The sequence below is a fragment of the Vicugna pacos genome, chromosome 14 (assembly GCF_048564905.1).
Source record: "Vicugna pacos chromosome 14, VicPac4, whole genome shotgun sequence".
NCBI lineage: Eukaryota > Metazoa > Chordata > Mammalia > Artiodactyla > Camelidae > Vicugna > Vicugna pacos.
This window is the reverse complement of record NC_133000.1, coordinates 16,994,188-17,018,360: the sequence shown is the minus strand read 5'-3', so window position 1 is coordinate 17,018,360 and position 24,173 is coordinate 16,994,188. Positions and strand designations below refer to the sequence as shown.

General features: G+C 35.0%; 1 protein-coding gene and 1 pseudogene across 4 annotated transcripts; one reads left to right on the top strand and one right to left on the bottom strand.

Moving 5' to 3' along the window:
- Positions 1–1,461: 1,461 nt before the first annotated feature.
- On the bottom strand, positions 1,462–22,827 carry ESD (esterase D). 4 transcript variants are annotated; one of them, XM_006209445.4, is made up of 10 exons: positions 22,694–22,827; positions 19,449–19,497; positions 17,256–17,330; positions 16,568–16,656; positions 14,054–14,152; positions 12,473–12,597; positions 11,294–11,413; positions 9,659–9,757; positions 8,113–8,280; positions 1,462–1,692 (listed from the first exon to the last, which is right to left on the bottom strand). In XM_006209445.4, exons 3-10 carry the CDS (start codon positions 17,321–17,323, stop codon positions 1,612–1,614), a joined length of 849 nt encoding a protein of 282 aa, XP_006209507.1. In that variant the 5' UTR covers positions 17,324–17,330; positions 19,449–19,497; positions 22,694–22,827; the 3' UTR covers positions 1,462–1,611. The 4 variants fall into 4 exon arrangements, with proteins under 4 accessions (XP_006209507.1, XP_072832317.1, XP_072832318.1 ...); XM_072976216.1 differs by lacking the exon at positions 22,694–22,827 and adding an exon at positions 22,533–22,669; XM_072976217.1 differs by lacking the exon at positions 22,694–22,827 and adding an exon at positions 22,542–22,669.
- LOC116283398 (U6 spliceosomal RNA) lies at positions 7,905–8,004 on the top strand (annotated as a pseudogene).
- Positions 22,828–24,173: the final 1,346 nt, after the last annotated feature.

The window sequence follows — 24,173 nt, the reverse complement described above, 5'->3', positions numbered from 1 at the left end:
TACTGAGTATTTAAATATTTTTGCATTTACACTGCAGAAAGGCAAAGCAACTATTTTCTTATAATGATGTGCTAACTTGGCAAGGTTACAGCTCCCAGTTATTCAATTAAACATTAATCGAGGTGTTGCTATGAAGGGATTTTGCAGATATGATTGAGGTCCCTAATCAACTAACTTTAAATAAGGAAGATTATCCTGGATAATCTGGTGGGTCTCACTCACTCAGTTAGAAGGCCTTAAAAGCAAGACTGAGGCAGAGAAAGAAGACGTTTCACCTGTGGATAACAGCGTATGCCCTGAACGTCCCTTCTTGACGGCCTGTTTTATGGATTTTGGACTTGCTGAGCCAGCCCCCACAATCATATAAGCCAATTCCTTGTAAAAAATCTCTTAATGTACATACCTACTACTAGTTCTACTTCTCTGGTTAAATCCTGAACTAATACAATGATCACAGGACTACACAATTGTTTTTCTTTACAAGGGAATTACCAACAACACGCAAAAAAATTGTGAATTAAAAAAATCTTTCTTATTAGAGGACAAAAGTTTGTTTAGACTTAGAACCATTTTGTGTGTAGCTCATTACACGGCTCAATCTTGACTAAGATATTTAAATAGTACTACTTTCAAAAATTTTAGTATAATCTGATTCATATTTACATTGTACTAATTTTATAACTTTAAGAAACTAGTATTTTCCTCAGTTACCATGTAATATACATTCTTACGTATAACCTTTGTGCTCTTTAACAGAAAAATATATTTCTTTTAAAACAACCATACTTCATACTTCCAAAGTCTGTCCATTAAGTTCTTTAAGGAACACACTTTGGTATTTACAGAGACTGATGACTTTCCTTGGCAAGCTCATCGAGCTGAATTTCTGCTAAAGGAAAATACCTGCGTTTACAGTAACATATGAGACAAGTTTCCTTATCTATTTTCAGATTGAATCTTCATATTTAATTCTTGTCTCTTGAGAGATATCCATAAACCGATGTCCACAAATCTATTTGATTCAACAGGTAAGAAAAGAAATATCATTGATTGGATCCAGAAATCTGACTTCTAATCTTAACTTTCCCACTAACAACTGTGTAATGATGGGGGAATTCACTTAAACTTTATGAGCCTACTGCCTTATTCAGTAACAAAGTTACTCAATTCAGTGACTACCAGAAGCCAAGCAACTGCTAGACACTAGATATGTAACAATGAATAGAAAGAAGACAGTCCATGCCTTCAGAGGCTTAAAGTCTGGAAAGGTGGGGAGTTTAGGCTAAATTACCTTTAAATCCTGTGCTCCAGAGTTAGCATTCCATGATTTGGATGGGACTGCATTCATAGTTTGTGTCCTGCAACCAACACAACAATGATTTCCAAATGATCTAGAAAAAGTGGTAAAGTATTAAATATTTCCCATGTGGACATTGGTAAAATAACTTTTTAAATCAGAAGCAGATTTGACATTTTTATTCAGAGTGTGATTCAATTACAGAATGAAGCAGTTTTTAGCATTATGAAATCCAATGTTTAAAAATCTTTCTTCCTTGCAATTTTGTTTATTACAATTTTATAATCCTGAAAAGACTCTCTATCTGAAGCTTTTCACGCATTCAGGTATTTTGCATGATGTCTGATGTGATCAGTAATAAAGGTTGCAATGAAGTAGTAGCTGTGATCATAACCCTAGAAGACAAAATAGAGAGATATTAATCTATTCAGATACATCAGTATTAGGGACATTAAATATATCTTTCATGTCACTTAATTTGCTTGTAAATAATCAAACTATCACAATATAAGAAAAGCTCATAATCAAAGTAAAGTATATTACACTTCTACTTCAATATTCTCACTAAAAAATGAGTAGCAAAAGTGTGAGTTAAAATGAAACATTCTGCATAGCCTAGTTTCTAGATGCTGCCATTTATATGCAAAGAGAAGAAACAACACATTAATTAAGTGTACAGAGTAAATGTGGTTATATCAACAAGGACTAAAAGACTCAGAATTTAGAGAGCTTAGAAATATGGGCAAGAAGTTTCATTCAATTCACTCGAGATGCACTGACATCAATAAGAGAATGTTAAAATACAAAATAAGCACAAATAAACAATACAGAGACAGAACATGAGAACGCGCAAATGCTCTATCACTGGGAAGTTAAATACAGCCATCATAAATCATGTTAAGAATTTGACATCCTGCATAGGAAAAGCATATCATGTCTTCATCTGAGGAAAAAAGAGTAATTCATTAAACCCTGGCACCCCTCAGCAATATACCAAACTGGATAAAAAGTCAGTAAACTTTCAAAAACTACCATGAAGCAGAGAAAAATGTAACATGCCAAGTAGTTGAGCTGAAACAGATCTCTATCTGGTCAGTTAAAACCAGTGATAGGTTATCAGTGGTAAATGGAGAGGCAATCCTTCCTTGGAATGTCCTCTGTGTACAAAATAAGTAGCTTTCAAAAGAAAAAGAAAAGAAAAATAGGGTGGGAAAACTTAAGAGTGTTAAACACCAGAAAATTTGGGGGATAGTCCTCACCCTGCCAAAACAAAAGCAATATAAAAAAATGAGAAAGGTAAAAGTCTAAGAAAGATTTTTATTTTTAACTTAATCTAGTGAATAGTCTTCAATGGGAAGAAATAATTTTTCTAAGCACGTAAGAAACAAAAATAGACCTAATAAAAATATGACGTGGGTTTCAGAGAACAAGGCAATGTTCTCAGTCTCTTACTTCCAGGGGTATGCAATGTACATCTTGAGAACAGCAGTTAATAAAGAGTTCTAGTTTAAAGCCATCAAAGTAACTCAAAAGCAATCTGGCTTCTATTTTCAGCAGCCAGATTATAAAAGTAACTGATAGGAATGCTGTAAAAATTAAGGTTAAGTCTTGGAATTACTTGGTTTCACATCTCTCAGTGATTAGACCAGTCTCAGTTAATTAGCTAAATTTAGAGATGAAGGGCAGTTTTTAACATAAATAACGTTAAAGGAAAGCATTTTCCATCCACGCAACTTTTGAATTTTTAAGAGGTTTAACGTATCCGTGATTTTCAGGCCACAAAACGTGTGAAATACAGTACCAAGTAGTACCTGTCTTTTTTCACAGATGAAAAGATGGATATGACTGAAAATAGGTATAGACGCAAGGAAACAGACACTTCAAAACACTCGTGTTAACAAAAATCCTAATGTGACTTAAGTATGCTGTATTTCTATGCTGAATTTCACTTATCTTCAGCCAAGCCTTGCACCATTTCAGGCACACAGTGGTTCGCCACCATGATTACTACTGTTATTATTTATTATTATTATATTAGGGAAGTCCCAGAGCAAACCAAAGTAACAACTTCGAGCTCTCAGGGGTGTATTGCAAGATAACAACGTATTCTAGCTAACATACAAACCAAATGTCCTTAACTTCCATAATGATACTTAACTGAAGATCTACCTACACGAGAACATAGAAAATGCCTGTCATGAGGGACCAAGAAAGATTTTTTAAAATGTTAACATAAGGGCCAGAGAACACGTCAGAATCAATGGCATTCTGGTAGATAGAAGATGCTTGTATCATTAGAACTGGTTGTGTCATTCTTGACTAGTTTCAAGCTCTGTTTTTCAAGATTATTAAATGGGGGTGGTTCCTTTCATCAAATTCTTTTGAGTTGGTTTGTACATCAAACAGCTTGTGTGATTATGTACACTTAGTGACACTCGAAAGGGCTGTCTTTTCCTCTTCTACCTCACACTTTAAACAGAAAAATTCTTGGGAGCAAACCTCTGACTCTTAGAGTACAAAAATAAACGAACACATTCTTTCATTCTTTGCTCAACTCTCAAAGCAGCAGCAGTGCTCCAGTAGCTACGATGAACATTTATTCTAACAGGCAGTGTTCCCTACGTATTTTCCTGACCTAATTAGCAAAGCTCAGAAATGACTTCCCGAGTTGTTAAGTCTCCTCAGAGGACAAAGAAGAAGACTGCTGAAAGGTAACTCACTTGTTTTGCACAGAGGCCAAAACTACTTCTGAATCTTCAAAAAGGGCCTGAGACTTGAGGAGGTACTATGGCCTTGCTTCAGTGTTGTTTCTGGAAGTTTCTACTAGGTCACTGAAATCTTCTTCACTATGTTACTTCAATAACAGGTAAGACATACTAGGCCTTCCCTCTTCAGACTAAGACTTGACCTGTATATACCAGCTACCAGAATTCTGCTACCTTGTGCATTTTCAACTTCAGATTCACTGAAGCCAAAAAAGAAAAAGTATGAGGTAAAAAGCTAAATAAATATCTGTACGCACTACCCTTCCCTCTCCATTTTTTTTGACAGTTGATAGAGTATAAATATAGATTGTGAGCATTTAATAACATTAAAAAGAGGAAAATAAATGAAGTTGGGAAAACCATGACTGTAATAATCTTCTTTCTTCCTTTTTAGATCACTTATTTATATTTATCCCTTATTATTTTCAGCTTATTTAATCCTTCAAAGCTCCCATTTCATAAAGAAATACAGATAAACTGTACTAATAATCAAATGACAAAGCAGATGATAAGACCCTCAGACCTGAGGTAATTCGAAGTCAGTGAAGTTGGCTTGAAAATCTGAAAGTAGCCTCTCTGAAGCCGCTACCCCAGCATGTCCATTCAGTGGCCCATTCAGTTACAAACATGACCTGCTTCAGACCGTAGTTCACTCTTAAACTGACCATGCTGGAAGGAGAGAGACCATGCTGGGAAATTGTGCCTGAGCTACAGGTTGTGACTGATGATGTCAATACCTTCTTACTTTTTTTTTTAGAAGAATTGAATGCTTTGTCTTGACTCTTCATTAAGTACAGACAACTAGGTTTTTCAGTTGCTTAGGAAATAGGCATTTTAGAAAGAAGTAAGTTGACCTGAATTTCATCAGTGTTCTAATTATAATGTTTTTACAAACAACTCCAGAGACTTTTTCAGTCTTTGTAGGCAGGATCAAATTTTGTTGTTGCTAGCAACAACAGAATTTCCTGGCACAGACTCAGGGGAAGCAGAAGAGGCATCCAATATCACTAGCACCAAGAAGTTAAAGTCATTTGGGAAAAAAAACATGGTTTGTTACATCACTTATAGCTATAGTTAATATAGTTAAACACACTACTATCCTTATAATCGAATATCTCACAGTTGATGGTTGATCTAAAACACACAAGTCTGATGATACATGTTCAAATTAACATAAAAAATTCTATTTCTAAAGGATAGATACAAACAAGGCATATAAAATGTACTAGTTTCTGACATATTTTTGCACATGATATATGTATTGCTTATGTGTTAAAAATATCAAGATTGCTAAGATCTGCTGCACGAGTTAGACAAGTAGCAGATCATGCACCATTTCTTCTTGTGTTAGCTCTAATTCTTTCCCTTTGCTCCTCAAGAGTACTGCTTCCCAACCATTGCTCAGGAATGGTTAGACAGACAACAGGAGGACAGTATTTGTAGTATTTGCTTCCAGTCCTGGTTCCACCATAAACTAGCTGTGTGACCTTGGTAGGTTACTTTTCTGAGCCTGTCTCATCTGTAAAACAGATGGCCAGGAAGCATATGTTGAAACCCACAATGAATGTCCTACTTAATGGTGAAATAGTGAAAGCTTTTTCTCTAAGATCAGGAATAAGACAAGGATGCCCACTTTCTCCGCTTCTATTCAACATAGCACTGGCAGTTCTAGCTAGAGCAATTTATAAGAAAAATAAAGGAATCCAAATTGGAAAGGAAGAGGTGAAATTATCTCTGTTCATAGATAATATGATCTTATATATAGAAAATTCTAAAGATTCTAAAAATAAACTGTTAAAGCCAATAATTCACCAAAATATCAGGATACAAAGTCAACACACAAAAAATCAGTTGCATTTCTATATACTAAAAATGAATAATCTGAAAAAGAAATTATGAAAATTTACAACAGCACCAGAAAGAGTAAAATACTTAGGAATTAACCAAGGAGGTGAACTACTTGTACAAATGAAATTATAAATCATTGCCAAAAGAAATTACAGGCACAAATAAGTGGAAACACATTGCATGTTCATGGAATGTTACGGTGTTAAGACTACCCAAAGCAATCTATAGATTCACTGCAATGCCTATCAAAATCCCAATGACAATTTTTGCAGAAATAGAAAAAAAAAGTCCTAAAATTCATATGGAATATCAAAGGATCCAAATAGCCAAAACAATCTTAAAAAAAGAAGAAAAAAACCCCCTGAGATCTCACACTTCTAGATTTTAAAATTTTCTACAAAGTTACAGTAATCAAAAAGTGTGGTACTGGTATAAAGAAGATATACAGACCAATGGAATAGAATAGAGAGCCCATAAATAAACCCTGAAATACATGGTCAAATGATTTTTGACAAGAGTGTCAAGACCATTCAATGGTGAAAGGATAGTCTTTTCGTAACTAATGCTGAGAAGACTAGACATGATATATCCACGTGCAAAAAACTGAAGTTAGATCCTACCTAACACCATATACAAAAATTAACTCAAACTGTATCAAAGACCTAAATGTAGGTCTTAGAACTCTAAAACTATAAAACTCTTAGAAGAAAACATAGGGCAAAAACTTCATGACAATGGACTTCCCAACTATTTCTTGGATATGATACCAAAGGTACATGCGACAAAATACAACAGTCAAAATGGACTTTATGAACTATATGGATTTCACGTGAACTTTATGAATATTAAAATATTTTGTGCATCAAAATACAACACCCACAGAGTAAAAAGGCAACCCACAAAATGGGAGAAAAATATTTGCAAATCATTTATCTGATAAGGGATTTATATCCAGAATATACAGAGAACTGATAAAACTCAATACAAAAAGCATTCAACACAAAAAGCAACTCAGTGCAAAAATGGACAAAAGACTTTCTCAAAAGATATACAAATGGCCAATAAGTACATGAAAAGATGCTCAGCATCAGTAATCATTAGGGAAATAGAAATCAAAATCACAGTACCACTTCATACCCATTAGGATGGCTACTATTCCTCCCTCCCAACAAAAAAAAAAACAAAAAAAGGAAAGAACAAAGAAAAAGAAGTGTTAGGGAGGACGTGGAGACATCAGAAATTGAAACCCTTGTACACTGTTGATGGGAATGTAAAATGGTATGTATACCTGCTATGGAAAACAGTATGGAGTTTCCTCAAAAAATTAAAAATAGAATTACCATATGATCCAGCAATTCCACTTCTGCATATATAACCAAAAGAACTAAAAGTAGAATCTTGAAGAGATGTTTGTACATCCATGTTTATAGCAGCATTATTCACAACAGCCAAGACTTGGAAGCAACCTATGTGTCCATTGGCAGACGAATGGATAAGCAAAATTTGGTGCATACACACAATGAAATACTATTCAGCCTTAAAAAGGAAGGAAATTCTGACACATGATAAAATGGATGAACCTTAAGAGAACTATGCTAAGTGAAATAAGCTAGTCACAAAAAGACAAATACTATATGATTCCACTTATATGAGATACTCAGAGTAGACAATCATAGAGACAGAAAGTAAAATGGTTGTTGCCAAGGGCTGGGGGCAGGGAGAAATGGGGAGTTAGGGTTTAATGTGTGTTTACAGTGTTTCAGTTTTGCAGGTGAAAAGAATTGTGTGGAGATGAATTCTGAGGCTAAGTTATGTACATAAAATGAAGAGGAATTAAGGTAGAATCTTGTCCTTTTATTTTACCACAACAATAGCTGCACGTGTAAAGATACATAAAAGCCTTCCTATTTCTGTGGAATTCAGTCTTAGATATCATTAACTTAGTAAGGAGGCTTTCACTTAAAGCATCTTATTATAATTAAAAAATGTCTTGTGCTTGCTTCCACACACATATACTAAAACTGGAAGGACAGAAGATTAGCGTGGCCCCTGTGTGAGGGTGACACACAAATTCATGAAGTATTCCTCATTTTTAAAAGAAAAAAAATTTACTTCAAATTCTAAAATAAAATAAAGAAAGTACAGTGGAATCTTGCTTTTTTATAGTTAATTTAGAACAAGTTAAAGCTTCCTAGTACTTACCTCTTGTAATCTAAAAACAACAGGGATTTTCTTTTCTGTACAGGCAGCTATGAAGTTATCGGGTAGTAACTGTCCATCTGAAAGAAACTGGTCATCTTTTCCTTGATCAATCAGTATATCCAGCTGAGAGCCTGGATAGGACTTCACAAGGTGGGTAGCATCATAAGCCTATGAGAAGAGGTGAAATAATAATAAATAAATTTGAAGGTCCCCAGAAAGATATTCTTCAGAATATCCTATACTAGAACCAAATAGAAATTTAAGTCATTTAACCTCTAAGGCCTATTAAATTGAAAATATGCTTTTAAGTTGGCTTGCCTGATTTTTATCTATAAAGTCTTCAGAATTCTAATTCTCAATTATAGTCTCTTCCTTATTTTCAAGCAGTCCTAGAGCAATGGCAAGAATTCTATCTTTCAAACATTCTTCATAGTATAGCCTTATTTTCCTCTAAACCTTTAATCTTAATCACCTTTCAAAGCCACCTGGAGAAAGATGATCTCAACAAGGTTCCTTTACAGGCTACCTCTCCCCTACTTATTCCTCCTAATCATTTGGTCTTTTACTCAATTCTTCTATTAGACCATAAGCCCCCTGTGAACAGGGCAGGTCATCAACTTCATGACACAAGATCTCAAAACTCCACACAGGCTCCACACATGGTGAGGACTCAAGACACTGATGTACATGCACAGTGAATGCACTGTTCTCAAAGTTACTAATAGTAATAACTTTCAGCATTTTTTCAATATAATAAAAATCTAAGCCAAAGCAAAACAAAACTCTATTCTAGTGACTAAAAGATTAACCTTCCAATTTGTTAGGATTTCAAAGACCAAACTTAAATAAAAGAGGGGTCCATGTGTGAATGACTTTGAACAAATAGCAATAACATAAAAAAGTTCTTTGTTCCCCACTCAAGTATTTTCTACTTGTTAACATGCACATGATGATGAGTTCATTTGCAAAATATTCAAACTCTTGATGGAGTTTGCAAATAGCCCATTTCTGCATAAGAGCAAAATGAGTCTCAGGAAAAACTGCCATTTTTATTTTCATTTAGAAGCATCTGCTTCGATGCTTGAAAAAGCAATCTTGCTGTTGGAAATATTCTCATAAATGTACATTACATACACAATATCTATTTGTAAAGGCTTTTAAGTCTGGAATTTAAAATCCAAATTTGAGAGATGTTAGATTTTGAAACAGATACATAAAATACAAAGCCAGGCTTTGTGGTTTTTATCATACAATTGAGCACATAATTAATAAGAGGTAAGTCTAAATTTAGTAATATGGTTTTTTTTAAATAAACATATAAATTAATCATTAGCAGAAAAAAAAAGGTAGCCTCAGAATATTTGCCACAGTTCAATACAGTTTAAAAATATTCCTTGTTATTACTGGTATTTGTATATACTTCTGCTATTTATTTTTAGCTCTGGATCCTGAACTTGAGTGAACTAGGAATATGTCTGTAGTGTATAGCTTTTCAACAAATTTGAAAACTTAAGAATGAGTATTAAGACAGCTGTCCAGTACTTACCTTCCATTTACTTTCATCTGTTCCCAAATATCCACGAAAGGCTTTTTTGCCCCAAGGACAGAGCACTGGGTTGCAAATTGGAGCAAATGCTGACACAGACTACAGAAACAAAAAAGAATTTAAAAACAAGTTATATTTTGCTAAATCGAATATGAACAGATATTTGCAACTTGCTTCAAAACTTTGACCTGCCATAAAAATCCCTGTGAACAATTTTCCTTTTGCTATTTTATGGGCTTAGATTGTACATCTCTCCAAGATACCACATCCTTTATGTGCTCTCTTAAAAGAGCTAATAAAATATAAATGCTAAAATAACATAAAATAATACATTATGTTTTCATTAAAAAAGGCACAAATGGAGTTTTATGTTCAGAGTTTCTACTCATTTTTTCCACTTAAAATGAATGAGTAGCAATATAAAATAGTTCATGCCTACCTTTATGAACATGTTCTTAAATTTGAGACATACTATTTTTCTTAAATGGTGCCAAGAAAGCACTGAGCAATGCCCTTAAATATGGCAGACTTTTTAACACCATATAATTTTGTGTTCTGTGATGTTTTTCACTGGCGAAGGTGAAGAAATGGAATCTCTCAGTTTGAGTGCTTATCAATGTATATATTTATCAATGTCTGCTAGCTTCTTTAAAGGATAAACAATTTAACTAAATTTGATTTTCTCCCTCAAACACAATAAACTGATTGCCTTATGTACAAAAAAGGGAAAATACATCCTTATTTAAAAAACCCACTGTCATGCCATGAATTAGTTCAACTTTACAATAAAAAAAGCTTACCAAAAGGAAAATATCTGATGTCATAATAAGAAACTGCCACGAGAAAATTTTGTTTTTGAGGAATATTTTCATATTTCTTAGTAGCACACCTTAAATGATTAAGGAGTCCTTCTTAAGGAAGCAAATGAATTAAACAAATCTTGAGGTTCCCGACAGACTTACGATTTTTAAGACAAAAGCAATCTTAAGGTGATCATTGCTCCAACATTTCCTTTTTCAACACAATAATATGCTTGCTGCTGTGCTTAGTATGACATTCTACATATGGTGGTTATTCTAACTTGGCTCATTTAAACAAACAAAGAGTGGACCCACAAAGTTTCAAATAAATGAGTGCAAAGGCTGAGAGTGATATTTTTCAATCAAGCTCCATTCCAATTTTTATCAAAGGCACTGAGAACAGGGAATTCTTAAACTTTTACGAATCATGAGTATCTTCTTCTACCTCAGAAAAATCAAACTTTGGAAAAGATATTCCTCGTAAAAAATGTAAGTAAATGATAATATACTGCAACAATAACAGCCAAGAATAATCTTTAGGGAAAGAAAAAGCCTAGAAAACTATGGTTTGAATACAAGCAATGAAAATTATTTATGATACTTCTAGCAGACCAACAAGAAACCACTAGGATAGAATTCCTACACTTCTGATTCTGGTGTATAAGCCGTGTAGTCAAATTTATTATTCTTCTCTTACAATTCCTTGAAATTCCTAACACTAGAAAAGTTTAGTCTCAATACTAAAACAATGGTATTTTAATTTCAATCTTTTAAAGCTCCTAATACTATACTATTCAAGAGAAATATCTGTCACTAGAAGCTTAGGTAATCTTACTTTATATTTTCCAGGATTCTTCAAAGTACAAATTAGAGCTCCATGGCCTCCCATTGAGTGGCCAAAAATAGACATCCTTTGGGGGTCAACTGGAAAATTGGCATTTATGAGTTGAGGAAGCTGAAGAGAATTTAATAGTGGGACAAAAGATATGAGAGAAGTTTAGACTTTTTCAAAGTTATGTAAAAAAGATTACACAATCAGTACTTCCAAATCACAGTTTTAAACTATAGTAAAGATTAAAAAAATATGTCAGGTAAACAATAGTTACAATATATCACTGAAGAATATATGGTACTTCCTCTTTAGAAAACAACTTTAAGAAAATGATGCAGAAAGACACTTTACAATGTTCTAAACTTTCGATCTAATAGTTTCACTTCCTGGAATCTATTCTAAGGGAAAAGTCCTTAGGAAGAAAAATTATATGCAAAGATAAACAATGCATAATACTTATTATGCTAAAAATATGTAAATATATAAATAACCTACATTAGAAAAAAGTAAATCAAGGAGTATGACAGAATATTATACAATTATTTAAATTATATTACAAGTAGATCAGAATATTAGAAATATTTTATACAACTAAAGAAAAAAAGAACAAGATAAAAAATATTTTACAATTGTATGAAAACTAGTCATAAAAAAGTCCAGAATATACCAAAATATAGTTGTTGAGATTACAGAATAATGGGTGATTAAAATTTTATACTATTGTTTCTGAGTTTTTATGATGTGCACATTAACAATTAAAATAATAAAATTTAGAAAAATGCATAAGCTGCACATAAGTATTATTAACAGAAGCAGTGCTTTACCACATCCTTTCTGATTATGGTTAATCACTACAAAATATGTCTGACTGAACCAGCTGCCAGAGAAATGCAAAGTTTTTCATACACTATTTTCTCTGCATAACCTGGGAAGTGTATACAGGAATCTATATAATTATTAACTCTTTACAATTGTACTTAATTTAAATTGCAGTAAATAGACTTATAGTACTAGTAAACTCTGGAATTTTTACTAAGATGATTAATAAATGTGTACCAAATAGATTCAATAATACCACACCCTAGTTTAAAATTCTCAGGGCTGGAAGGACCTCTGTGTCCAAAATCAAACTTTGGCAGTTTGATTTTGATCAATTAATAATCACACTATAAATTAAATCACCTCCTCTGTTATATAAGAGTACATTCTGTAGTTAGTTTTCCAAGGATCTTCAGTGGCATCCACATAAAACCCAGCACCAGTGCCAAAGTCCCAGCTGTCATCTTCTCCTTTAATATTGCAGCCACCTACCAAGGAAAAATTTTGTGGTTTTATCTACTCTGTAGTAATGCCCCACGTTTAATAACACACTCTGAAATGAATCTCAAAGTTCATTTGCATTAGAGCTGTTCACCAAATATGTGGGCTCTCTGCCTTTAAGCACATACTTCCTGCCCCCTTGAGTGGGGCCATGTGACTAGTTCTAGCCAATGAGGCAAGAGAAAGAATGCCCTTCCAGGCTGGGGGATTCTCTGACAGCATAAGGCACACTGGCTTTGCCGATGAGGCTCCCTCCTGTGGATTCTGAACATAAACTCCCTCACTTGGTTTTTACCTGTCAAAGTGCTTGTATCCTCCTTTTATCTTTCAGAAATGTATTGACATTCCTTCTCTGATGACTCTCCCCATTACCCACACTCCTTTTCTTCTCTTTACCACTATGATCTTATAAGGGAAGTAGGACAAATGCTTATGTTCAATTCACTACCTTGAACTGAAAATGTTTCCTTATGTACTTTGGAATCATTCCATCATGTTTCCCTTATTTACCTGTCCCTCAGTGGGGTTTTCTTATATTCTTTTAAAAAATTTATTATGTTTTATTTTACAGACTTGCATGTAGTTAAAAAGCCAACCACTGGAATTTTGAATGAAATTACAGTAATGTGTAATTTGAGGGAAATGACCTCTTTATAATAGTGTCTACTCATACAGGAACATGGCATTTTTCTATTTATTAAAGTCTTCATTTATAATTGTTAGTGAGTTTTATGGTTTTTTAAAATAAATCTTCATATTTTCAGGTTTATTCCTAGGCATTTTATACTTTCAATGCTGTTCGGAATTAAATCTTTCATTACATTTCCTGCAAGAAGTCTTGCTTTTGTTTAATATGGACTGTGAAAGGAAATGCACTATTTTCCAAGGCCAGCCATTTAATGTTCAGATAGTTTTAGGTACGATTTAAATTCCATTTCCTGACACTTCTGGGTCACAAAACAAGTTTCAACTATCTGATGGACTGAATTCTCAAATATTTGATATTCTCATTTCTCTAATATAAACATTATTATCATTTATATTAAAATTAATACTTGTTTAACTGTATGACTGTTTGATGACTAACAGAAATGAGACAAGATAATTATCACGTGACAAGACAGTTTACCCAAGGAACAGAAAAAAAATTTCCTATGCATTGTGGCTTATTTTGACACAAGTGCCAATATGACGTATTAATTGAGTCGCCCAACCTGTTCTAAAGTGTCTTAATCTGCAAAATGAAAATAGCAAACTGTCCCTTTTCATAAGAGTGGTATTATGAATAAAATTCAGTGAGGAAAATGTATAGCATGGTATTTTACAGTCATGATGTTGCTTGAAAGATTAATAAGTAACAAAAATATAAAATGAATTGTACAGTATAACTTAGTCTCAAAGATTTATATTTTTCCAAAGGATCTCTGGAACAAGAACACTTACGAGGGCTGGTATCTGGAACTATAACGATGAGGCCATGTTCCGAGGCAGCTTGATGATAACCAGATTTTGATATAAAATTTTGTTCTGTGCAAGTTAAACCTGAAGATCAAAAATATTGTTATCTCATGTTATACTATTATGGTTTATAAGCTTTAACCTTTTTATAACACAGGAAAACAAGCTTACTAGTATTAAAAAGTTTTTTTTTTTTTAAGAAGTAATGCTGAAGAAGACACTAAAGCTCCCCTTCTTATAAAATTTCTAACAGTATTTATCTAAGAACTGTCTTAGGTTAAATGCCCCCAAAGCTGTCCTTTGAAAGTCACTCACTAAAATCTCAATTACTGATATCCTTAGGGCCATGTGTTTGGGAATTCAGAATTTTTCAAACTGTAGAATGGCAATATGATGCATAAACCAAATGCTGTAACAATGCCAATGGTATGTTATCAAGCATGTTAATTAAACACGTTACTATTTCTGCATCAAAACATAAACATTCACAGTAAATGAGATAATGTAGTCATCGTAATACAGATAATATTTTTATATACAAGTAGTTCTCAGCAATAAAATTTAGCCTAATCATCTTTATATTCTTCAGTATACTAAGTAGAGAATAATGGTCACCATATATTTTTCTTAAATTGAGTTTTAGCCCCAGTTTTCACAACCATTTCTGCCATTTTTTCCTAGCTCTGTGCTTTTCAGTCATGTGATAGAAGAGATGACTTAATTCTCTTACGAGAATCTAATACTATAGTGACATGAGAATGGCCAAGAACAAACTAGCAAGAGATGTTTGAGCTAAATACCCCCTAACCCAGTGGCTCTTTTCCAGGGGCCAATGCTAAATATCCTAATACATCTGATAATGAACAATGTCAAAGCTTACTGATATGCATGAAGCAATATGAATTAACTACAGAACACTTTTATAGTTTCTATTTATCCCCCAATAGCCAGCACAGAGACTTATGAAATGGTTGCCCAATAAAGATTTGTTAAATGAATAAATACCTATAAGATACAAAGATACAAGTATCATTGGATAAAATGTTGCAGGAGTTTATGGTTAAATAAATCATTAGGACAAACATACTTTACATAGTTATGGCAAGAGAACAAGGTCCTTGTTTGTTCCCTCAAAGAACATCTTCCAGAGATACTGGAGCCATATCATGGTGGAGAACTGGCCCAAATGCTGACAAAAGGTGAGCATTTTGCTGACCTTAACATAAACATATTCAAGGGAGGCAGGGTAGTAGTGTAGAAAGCATGAGTTTTGAATTTCAGACAGGATCTGGTTCTAAAAGTCTCTCAGTCACTTACCAGCTAAACAAAATTATGCAAGTAACTTGAATATGCTGAACCTCAGCTCTTTCATTTGAAAAATAATGGGAATGATATTGCCATTTTTTACTCATAAAGTGGCTGTGAGGATTAAAAGTGGTAACACATAAGGAACCCTGAAACGTATCTGGGACACAGTGCATAGTGTCTTGCACTTGAGAAATACAATCTATTTAGAGACCAGAAAAAAATGCGCTTTTTTTTTTTTTGTTAGAACATAAATTTCTTGATTAAGATAGTAGGGAGTGAATTGCAGACTCACAGAAATGAAGATAATTCTCCTTTGTAGGATCACATTCAAGTATATGAAGATGGGTACTAACTAATATCTACTTGATCAGCTCTACTTATTTTATATGAAGAGCTGGGGGGGGTAATTTTGTTAACAACTTTACTGAGGTATAATTCAGATGCCATACAGTTCACCCATTTAAAGCGTCTGGGGCTTATTCTTGATGAAACATACATAAGGGAGGGTTTATTAAATCAAAGTCATAAGAAGCAATTTTAAAGAAACACAAATAGAACTCTATGATGTAATTTGGCTCCTATGAGTTTCTTCCTATGTTTGCTTCCAAAGATGAAGTGCCAACATCTTGCGAAAGAAAAGTTAGCACAAGGTTCAAAGTACTGGCAGCAAAACCTTACTCTCTCACAATCCATTCTACACTCTTGAATGATCACCACCGACTAAGGAGCATTAGTGTTCTTTAGTGATGTTCTCGATTATTGCCAGAGAAGACCTGTGGAGTCCAAATAAAATATTCTAGAGAGCACCGTAAGAAGTTACTTGTCTGTGGTTTCTAATCAGCATATCACAGGTGTCCTGGTTTTACCTAGTATTGTTCTATTTGAGTGGTAAATTCTCTAAGAAATGCTTGGGTAGGTACAAACTAAATAAGTTTTCTAAGCTCTTGCCAGTGAGTCTAGAACTTTATATTCTCAGCTAAATAACTTGGTCTAATTGAAAAAGAAGTAGAATAAATGTAATTCAGTAGGTCTGAAATTATTCTCAGGATAAAGCAGGAGTAGACTATGACAGGCTCCTAAAGTCTTTTATAAATGATTCAGAAAGCACATCAGTAAGTCAAGACTGAAGAGTAAGATCAACTGGTTAAAAAGAGAAAGAAACTCCTTTATGAACCAGTGCATAAAGCTTACCAGACAGCCAATACAGTGCAGGGCATTTTCCGGTTTCTGCCTTTGGTGGTAAATAGACAGCAAATTTCATTTTGCAGCTCAGTTCAACACTGTAATTTCAACAGCCACCAAAAAAACAAAAAAAAACCCCCACAAAAACAAAAACAAAAAAACCCTCATTAGTCAAGACATAAACATAAAATAAGTGATTTAACATTCAAAATAAGTGATTCCACCAACATTTCAGGACTGATTACATCTTAGCTCTTAAAGAAAGAACAGAGCCAGTTTAGCATAATGATCTATTAACCAACCTGAATCTATGCTGTGTATAGTATACAGTCATTCTGAGCAGAATGAATAAAAGAATAAGTGTAATATCCTCAATGTAGCACTAATATTATTAAAAGAAAAACTGTTTCTGTTTCTAAAGAGATGTATGAAATAATAAATCAGCTTGCATAAGACAGCTACATATTTGCTCATGGGCACTGAAATGTACCACATCCTTGATTTGTTTTTTATCATTAATGTTTTGTTATCTTCACTAATATCAAAACTAGGTAAAATAAAGTTGATAAAAAACACAGGTATTTTTCCATGTAAACAGTAATTCATGCAACAATGATCTTTTATGGGCTTATTTGAAGAGTCAAAGAGATGGAAGCAGAATGAGAGATATCTAAAACTGTATCTTCTAAGTAATTACCTGTCATGTTCAAAAACTTTCTGCAATCCTCCAAAGCACTTGTTGCTGGAAATCTGTTTCAATGCCATTCTTCTCCTATTAGTGAAGATTAATGTCATTAATTTCTAGAGAATTAGTTCCTAAAAAATTGGAAACAAAACCTAACTCTTCAGATAAATTATCTAAACATACAACTGTTTTCCACCTTGAATTTTTTCACATACTAATTTTCTCTGATAAATAATATTATGAAACTGACTAATTTTGATACATACATTTACACTTGTTACTCACTTTAGAAAACTTTAGTACTTTGGTATGTCATTACTAATTTATTAACAAGCTTTTTTGTGTGTGTCTGTGGACTGCCCCAAATTCTTTTTAGAAAGAGGCAGAATATAAATAAGTTATTAACTAATTACTTTAGCTTATAAGATTAAAAATGGTTAATATGTTACCTGTTAATTGTAACACAGGAGTCAGTGGTATGACTGGTTATGGCTGACATTAAAATGGGAGGAAAATGATCTAACAATGATTTTGATAGTAATAACAGATAACATTTACTTAACACTTACAGTATGATAGGCACTCTCCTATATGTTAAATCAGATCAAATTACTCATCCTAGGAAAGTTTTTCAGAGAAAGTGATAAACAACTTAGATCAACATTTCTCCTCTTAAAACAAACCAATAAGTAAAACATAACGTTGTCCTAAGTGAATTAAAAGTGCAGTTTGCATGGGAAAACTTTCAAGTTTGGTAATTCTCTTCTCTCCAACACATCTTTAAAGTTTTCATAAATAATTTTAACTTAAATGTTAAAATACCACATGTTATTCATTTTTAACAATAAATACCAAAAAAAAAACCAAACTGAAAAACTATCTTTATGGTAATTGCCTGTTGAACAAAGAGGAAATCAACTGATTCTGATTTGAATCTCTCAAGGAAGGATTCCCTTTCCCTCTTTATTACAAATCAGTAAGCCATACACACAAAATAAAAAATCCTCTGATACCAGGAACAGCCATTACCACTCTGGTGGTCTTCTCAGTGAAATGTCCTACAGTATGCTGATCAGTGGTGGTGTGACAGTTACTCTAAAAAGATATGTAACAATTACCTTAGAAAGCTAATTTTGGAAATGCCTCTGCAAAATTCTAAATAAGATTAACTTCAATCCTACTTTTAGGTAATTGCTTCAATAAATCCAAATACTTAGCTGTGCACTGGAAATCTGGGATGTCAATCAGAAAGTGTGACATCAGAGTCCCTACTCTGCTGTTATGCTCTCCTGCCTCCCTGAGGGTCTTTAACTACTCTTAAAAAAACTTTTTTAAGATATTTTAAGATTGCCTAATTTTATATGATTAGGGTATTACAATTACACACAGAAATTACCTTCTATTCATAGGTTTATACTTTTAATCTACAAAAGACCAATTTTTAAACAAACTGCCCACCAGATTTTATTAATTATTGAATGTTAATTTTAGCTACTCTTGTTCATGACACTGTCTTAAATAACGAATGAAAAGAGATAGATGCAAACTTTTAAAATATATATACATGAGACCAAGGAATAAAATTTATTTGCTGAATTATTCTACAAGGAAATCCTATTTTTTTAAAACTAGCAGGGGCTATCTGCTTTCCCAAAACATGATACACTGAGTATATATCTAGTACATAAGAGGTACCTAATAATTATTTGAATTAATGAATACATTTTAAAATTTCTACCTACCAGTTTTGTGAAAGTTTTAAAAATTAGCTTATTCTCTACCTTTGTTGTTTTTACACTTTGTTATTCATACCTAGGCTATTTCCTCTGCTCTTTGAATGTTGTTTAATTAAAATTCAAAATCAAATACTTTTCATTTGGCCAGAGAAAACAAAGTTAAAATAATGTTTTTTAAATTGGTAGAATGAGTTTTAAAAAATAAAATAAAAGCTTTTAAAGTTTTTTTTTCCTTAACCACCCACTTTAGAAACTATCTTCAATTTCAAATCAAGAAAAGTTAGGCTCAATAAAAAATATGACATAAGCTAAGAACTAGATATGATATACTATGACAGATGGTAAGATATGCCAAGTGATTACATTTGTCACTAAAATTTTTCTATGTGAAAAACAGCATATTTTAAACCAAGTTATTAGATTTTTCATTCAACTTTCAAAGTAACACATAAAAAATACTTTAATGTACCTGTCCAATTGCCACTTGCTTTTTTGACTACACCAAAGGGAAGATGATCCTGAAAAAAATGCCAAATGGTTTACAAATGGGACATACTTTTCACAACAAAGGTTATACAGATATGTACAGTCCACTACATGTTCTCAACAGGGACATTTTCCTCTCTTGAGGTAGGTGACTCTGGGTAATGGCAACATGGAAAGGGCAGCTGATGGAACAGCACCACCACTTTACCTTGGTCCTTATCCAAGTACCTTAATAGCTATTTTGCCACAAGGTCCAGAGTTTGGTTAAAAACTTTTGCTGGAATAAGATTCCCACGAAGAAAAAAATTTTGTTTTTCTTTTGACATAAATACAAAAAAAGTTTTGAAGTGTAATTTGAAAGTATGAGATATAGTCAACCACTGAGAGTGAAGAAAATGGGAGTGGAGACTAGAAAAACAGAGAAAGATTAAAAAAAAAAAAACCCTAGACCTATCCAGGTAAGAGTTGTAGGTCACACTTGTAATGCAGAGAGGATAAAGGAGGGAAGAGATGGACTAAAGGACTACTGAGCTGACTGGCTAGAAAGTATGAACTGGTGAAAAAATTGTCTGAACTTAAGAATGATGCTGAAGTGACTGATACACAGAGGTAAATAAACAGAAATGTATGTAGTAGTGCACACTAAGTCTGCACTACTTATTTGTCTGACAGATGTTTCATTTAGGTTCTAGAGCAGATTTTGTGGGAGAAATGCTGTTACAGAGTAGGACAGAATAACAACAAACCCTCAACCCCTTCAAAAAACTAAAAAACAATTTCACAGTGGCAGTTTTCCCAGAAAGTCAATGACATGGACATCAATATTCTTCAGAAAAGAAAGCTTCTCTCAGTGCATGATACATGCCAGGCCAATCAGGTGTAAACTATTAAAAATAAAGGCATCTTTATTCACAAAGCATCCATTCCCCCAAAAAGGTCAAAATATCAAATCTTACTTTTCTTCCTTTTACTGATTGAAGCCAAATGTTATCTACCTCCAGAAATCTGTGTTCTTTTTATTTTACCCATTCTTCCTTCTTCCCATGAGTCTCAAAACTTTTCTATTTCTACCTGGGCTTTTATTCCCAAACTCTCAGACTCCTGGATTTTGATCCATTTCTCTATTTTCAATGCGTTCCACCCACTGGCTCTTAATTACCTTTACAGGTCTCCCTAACATCACGAGATTATGGTATTGCTGACAGTCACTCCTTTGTTCAAATCTTCTCCTCAGTGAAAACTCAGGATCTGGGTTCTTCTCTTCCTCTTTCCTTCTCCTCCCATCTATCCCCCTTTCCTTTTCTCTTCACAAACACTCTTTCCCTAACTCCCATTCCCTAAATTTCAACTACATTTTCTGGATGAAAGAATCTAAATCTGCCTCTCTAGATTCAATCATTCTCAAGCATTGGTACCACAATTTAAATTTCTTGCTGGACTGTTCTAACAGGATATGCCACTGGCTACTAAAACTCAACACATCTAAAATTACACTTCTATCTCCCATATTCAAACCATGTTTTTCTATTCCTTTGCTTCTTTTTTCATCCATGCCTGTCTTGCCAAATCTACATCTGAAATGTCTGGAAGTTACCCTTTCCTTGAATTTCCACTGCCACCATGGAACTAAAACTTAGCTTCCTACTTTGTTTCCTTTTTGTATGCCCCACTAAAGCCAATCCTGCATGGAGGCCTAGGACTTTAATCCATTTAACTTACTGCCCAATGGATCCCTAACATGGCCTATTTAGAATTGTTACTCATTTACATTTATTTTTAATTTTACTTTTCAAAATTGCGATAAACGTGTAAAATTTACTGCCTTAACCATTTTTATGTGCATAATTCAGTAGTGTTAAGTATATTCTGTCAGTTTAAAAATAGGGTTAGCTTGCCCACATTAACTAGATGGGAAATTCTTGACCACCTCCACGATACTACTACAGATATAGAGAGATAATCCCATCAGCTGTCAGGCCAATAGTTGAAAACCATTAAGTCACTGAAATGGAAGATATTGTAATTAATTATATGATTTTTTTCCCCAAGTTTGATGCCATTAAAATGTCACAAAACTGAAACTATGAATTGACAAAAAGGATGAATAAAATTACAAATTACTTCAGTCACATTTTTAACTCTGTACCAAGTATAATCGCTTTTCCTTCATAAAAATTTACCTATTGGAAGTGAAAAAAACATTTACATGAATGTTTTAATCCACCCTTGGGAAAAACGTAGCATCCATGAACTCCAAACTCCTTAACTTGGTTCTCAAAATTGTCTTCAATGGTCCCACAATGTTTTCCTGGACTCTTTTTCTATTATCTTAATTTAGTCAAACTCAATTATGTATAATTCTAGTATAGCCTGGATGTTTCTACTTAGGGTGTCATAGTATAACGAGTTTACAGCAGGTTGTGGAGCCAGACCCTTCAGGTTCTAATCCTGGCTCCACCACGTACTGCTGCATGGTAGTACTTTGGTAGTGGGAGTGATGACTATGTCAACTTTCTATGCCTCGTTTCCCCGTCTGTAAAATGGGGAAATTAATACGATCCACCTGATAGGGTTGTTCCAGGGCTGAGTCAATTCACGTGATCACTTACAGCACTGCTGGCAATGATACGCACACGGATGTTTATTAGTATTATTCCTGCAACCCCAAAAGCCCTCCAAAGTCCGTTCAAATGCCATCCCCCGGACGACCCAGTCAGAGAAGACCTCTTGACCCCTACAGAACTCTGACAGAGCATTTACAGCACGGTCAGACTTCGAAAGTGCTTGCAAGAGCGTCCGGAGACACAGGCTTCCCCAGTCCCCGGCCTCCTGACCCAGGAGCCCGCCGGCGGGGACCGCCAACGCTTTGGGGTCTGATTTCTCCATCAGCTGGGCACACATCCACCTGACAGGAAGAGCCACGTGAACGTGGTGGGCACTTGGTAATCGAGCAGCTGCTCCGCAGAGACGGCACGCCCGAGCGCCCCGGGTTCCACATTCTCAGCTCAGTGAGGAAAAGGATTTGGGACGAGGCGCCGCACCCAACCCTCGGCCTCTAGCCACGGACCGGACGCACTCGGGCCCGGGGCCGCCGTTTCCGTGCTCGCGCTCTCGCGACTCGCCGGGGGCCTCAGCTTCCGCCCCCACCGCCCGCGGCAGTGTCACCGTTGCAGCAGGAGAACTCGACGGGCCGAAGGCATCCGGGCCTCTGCCCTGATTCAGTCTTACCTCAGACCGCGGCGGGAAGAGGAACAGCAGCCGTAAGGGAAAGGCGGGGACTCAACATGGCCGCCGGTGCCGCCCCCTCGGCCCCGCCCACCCTCGGGCCCGCGCGCTCTGGGATCGAAACGCCTGAGTCCCTTCTCAGCCCCGCCCTTCCACACCCCCGCCCCGGAGGCTCCGCCCCCACTGTCCCCGCCTCCTCCGTCTTCTCCCGCCTCCTCGCAGCGCCATGTGGGCGGCTCCTCCTTTTCTTGACCCGCGACCCACCAACGTCAAGGACTCGCTGGCCGTGCTGGCCCGGCTCTCTCTTTCCGGGGGATGCAAGATAAGGCCGCGGCTTGAGTAAACATGAGCTCTGGCCCCAATTAACTCGTGGAAAATATTTCCACATAACCCTTTGAAGTTATTTAGAAACCACGGCATGATTTCAAGTCTCCCCACCCCTCCAAATCTTCCCGGTTCACTTACTTGGTAACTGGAGTTAAACACGAGTCTTTAAAACATCTCCTGTGCTGGAAACGTAGGAGCTTCAGCGGTGTCCTCTTTTCTCCCTTCTTTCAAAGTTGGTTGAATTGGGTAGTATAGATGTTGGCTGATGGCTTACAGCAAATAGTTCCTTGACCTTTTGCTCCCTTTGCTTCCTTTAACCAAACTGATTGTGAGTGTACTTTGCCCATAGAGAAAATTAAATCTGATTACCAAAAAAGCTTACTAAAATTTTAAATGAACAGCTTGACTAATTGCAAATGACGTTTTCTGAAAGATAGGGCTGGTTTCATGGGCATGCAACCTGTGGTGTAGAACAGGATCTCAGAAGGACCCAGCACTTGGTTTAACTCTTTCCTGTGCCACATTGTTAATAAACTTTGGAAGGGCCCCATATTTTCCTTTTACACTGGGCCTTGCAAATTATGTGGCGGATCTCGCTGAAAGGACTGGTAGGTGAAGTGGAACTGACGTTATAAATATACCACACAGGAGATTGCCTGTCAGAACCTGTCCTGCGGCCCAGGCCCATTTGGCCGTGGACTGAACTAATCTGTGAACTGAAACTGTGGAACTGTGGATCAATTGGTATTCAGTCTGGGGATAGTATTTATTTAATCAAAATAATGTTTTTATTCTGAGAAATTATTGAAAAATTTGTTTTACTTCCTACTGTTTTTTAATATAACTCACCGAAAGGGGAATTTTCTTCTGAGTTTCACAACTAGAACGCAATACCCAAGTTTGCAAGTTGTTTAGAACTGATAAGAAATATCTGTAAAAAGTTAAAGGTGTGTATTTAATACATTGATTGCTGTGGGGTGCAGACTAGCCTAAGAACTGGGAGATGAAGTCTTTTACTGAAAGGTTCTTGTGTTAACACAATGTGGTAATAACCAGAACTAAAATTTATTTTACATAACATGTAATTATAATAATTCCAATAAATGTATTTCTTCTTTAAAATTATAAATATGATTTTATAATATATAACTTGAAA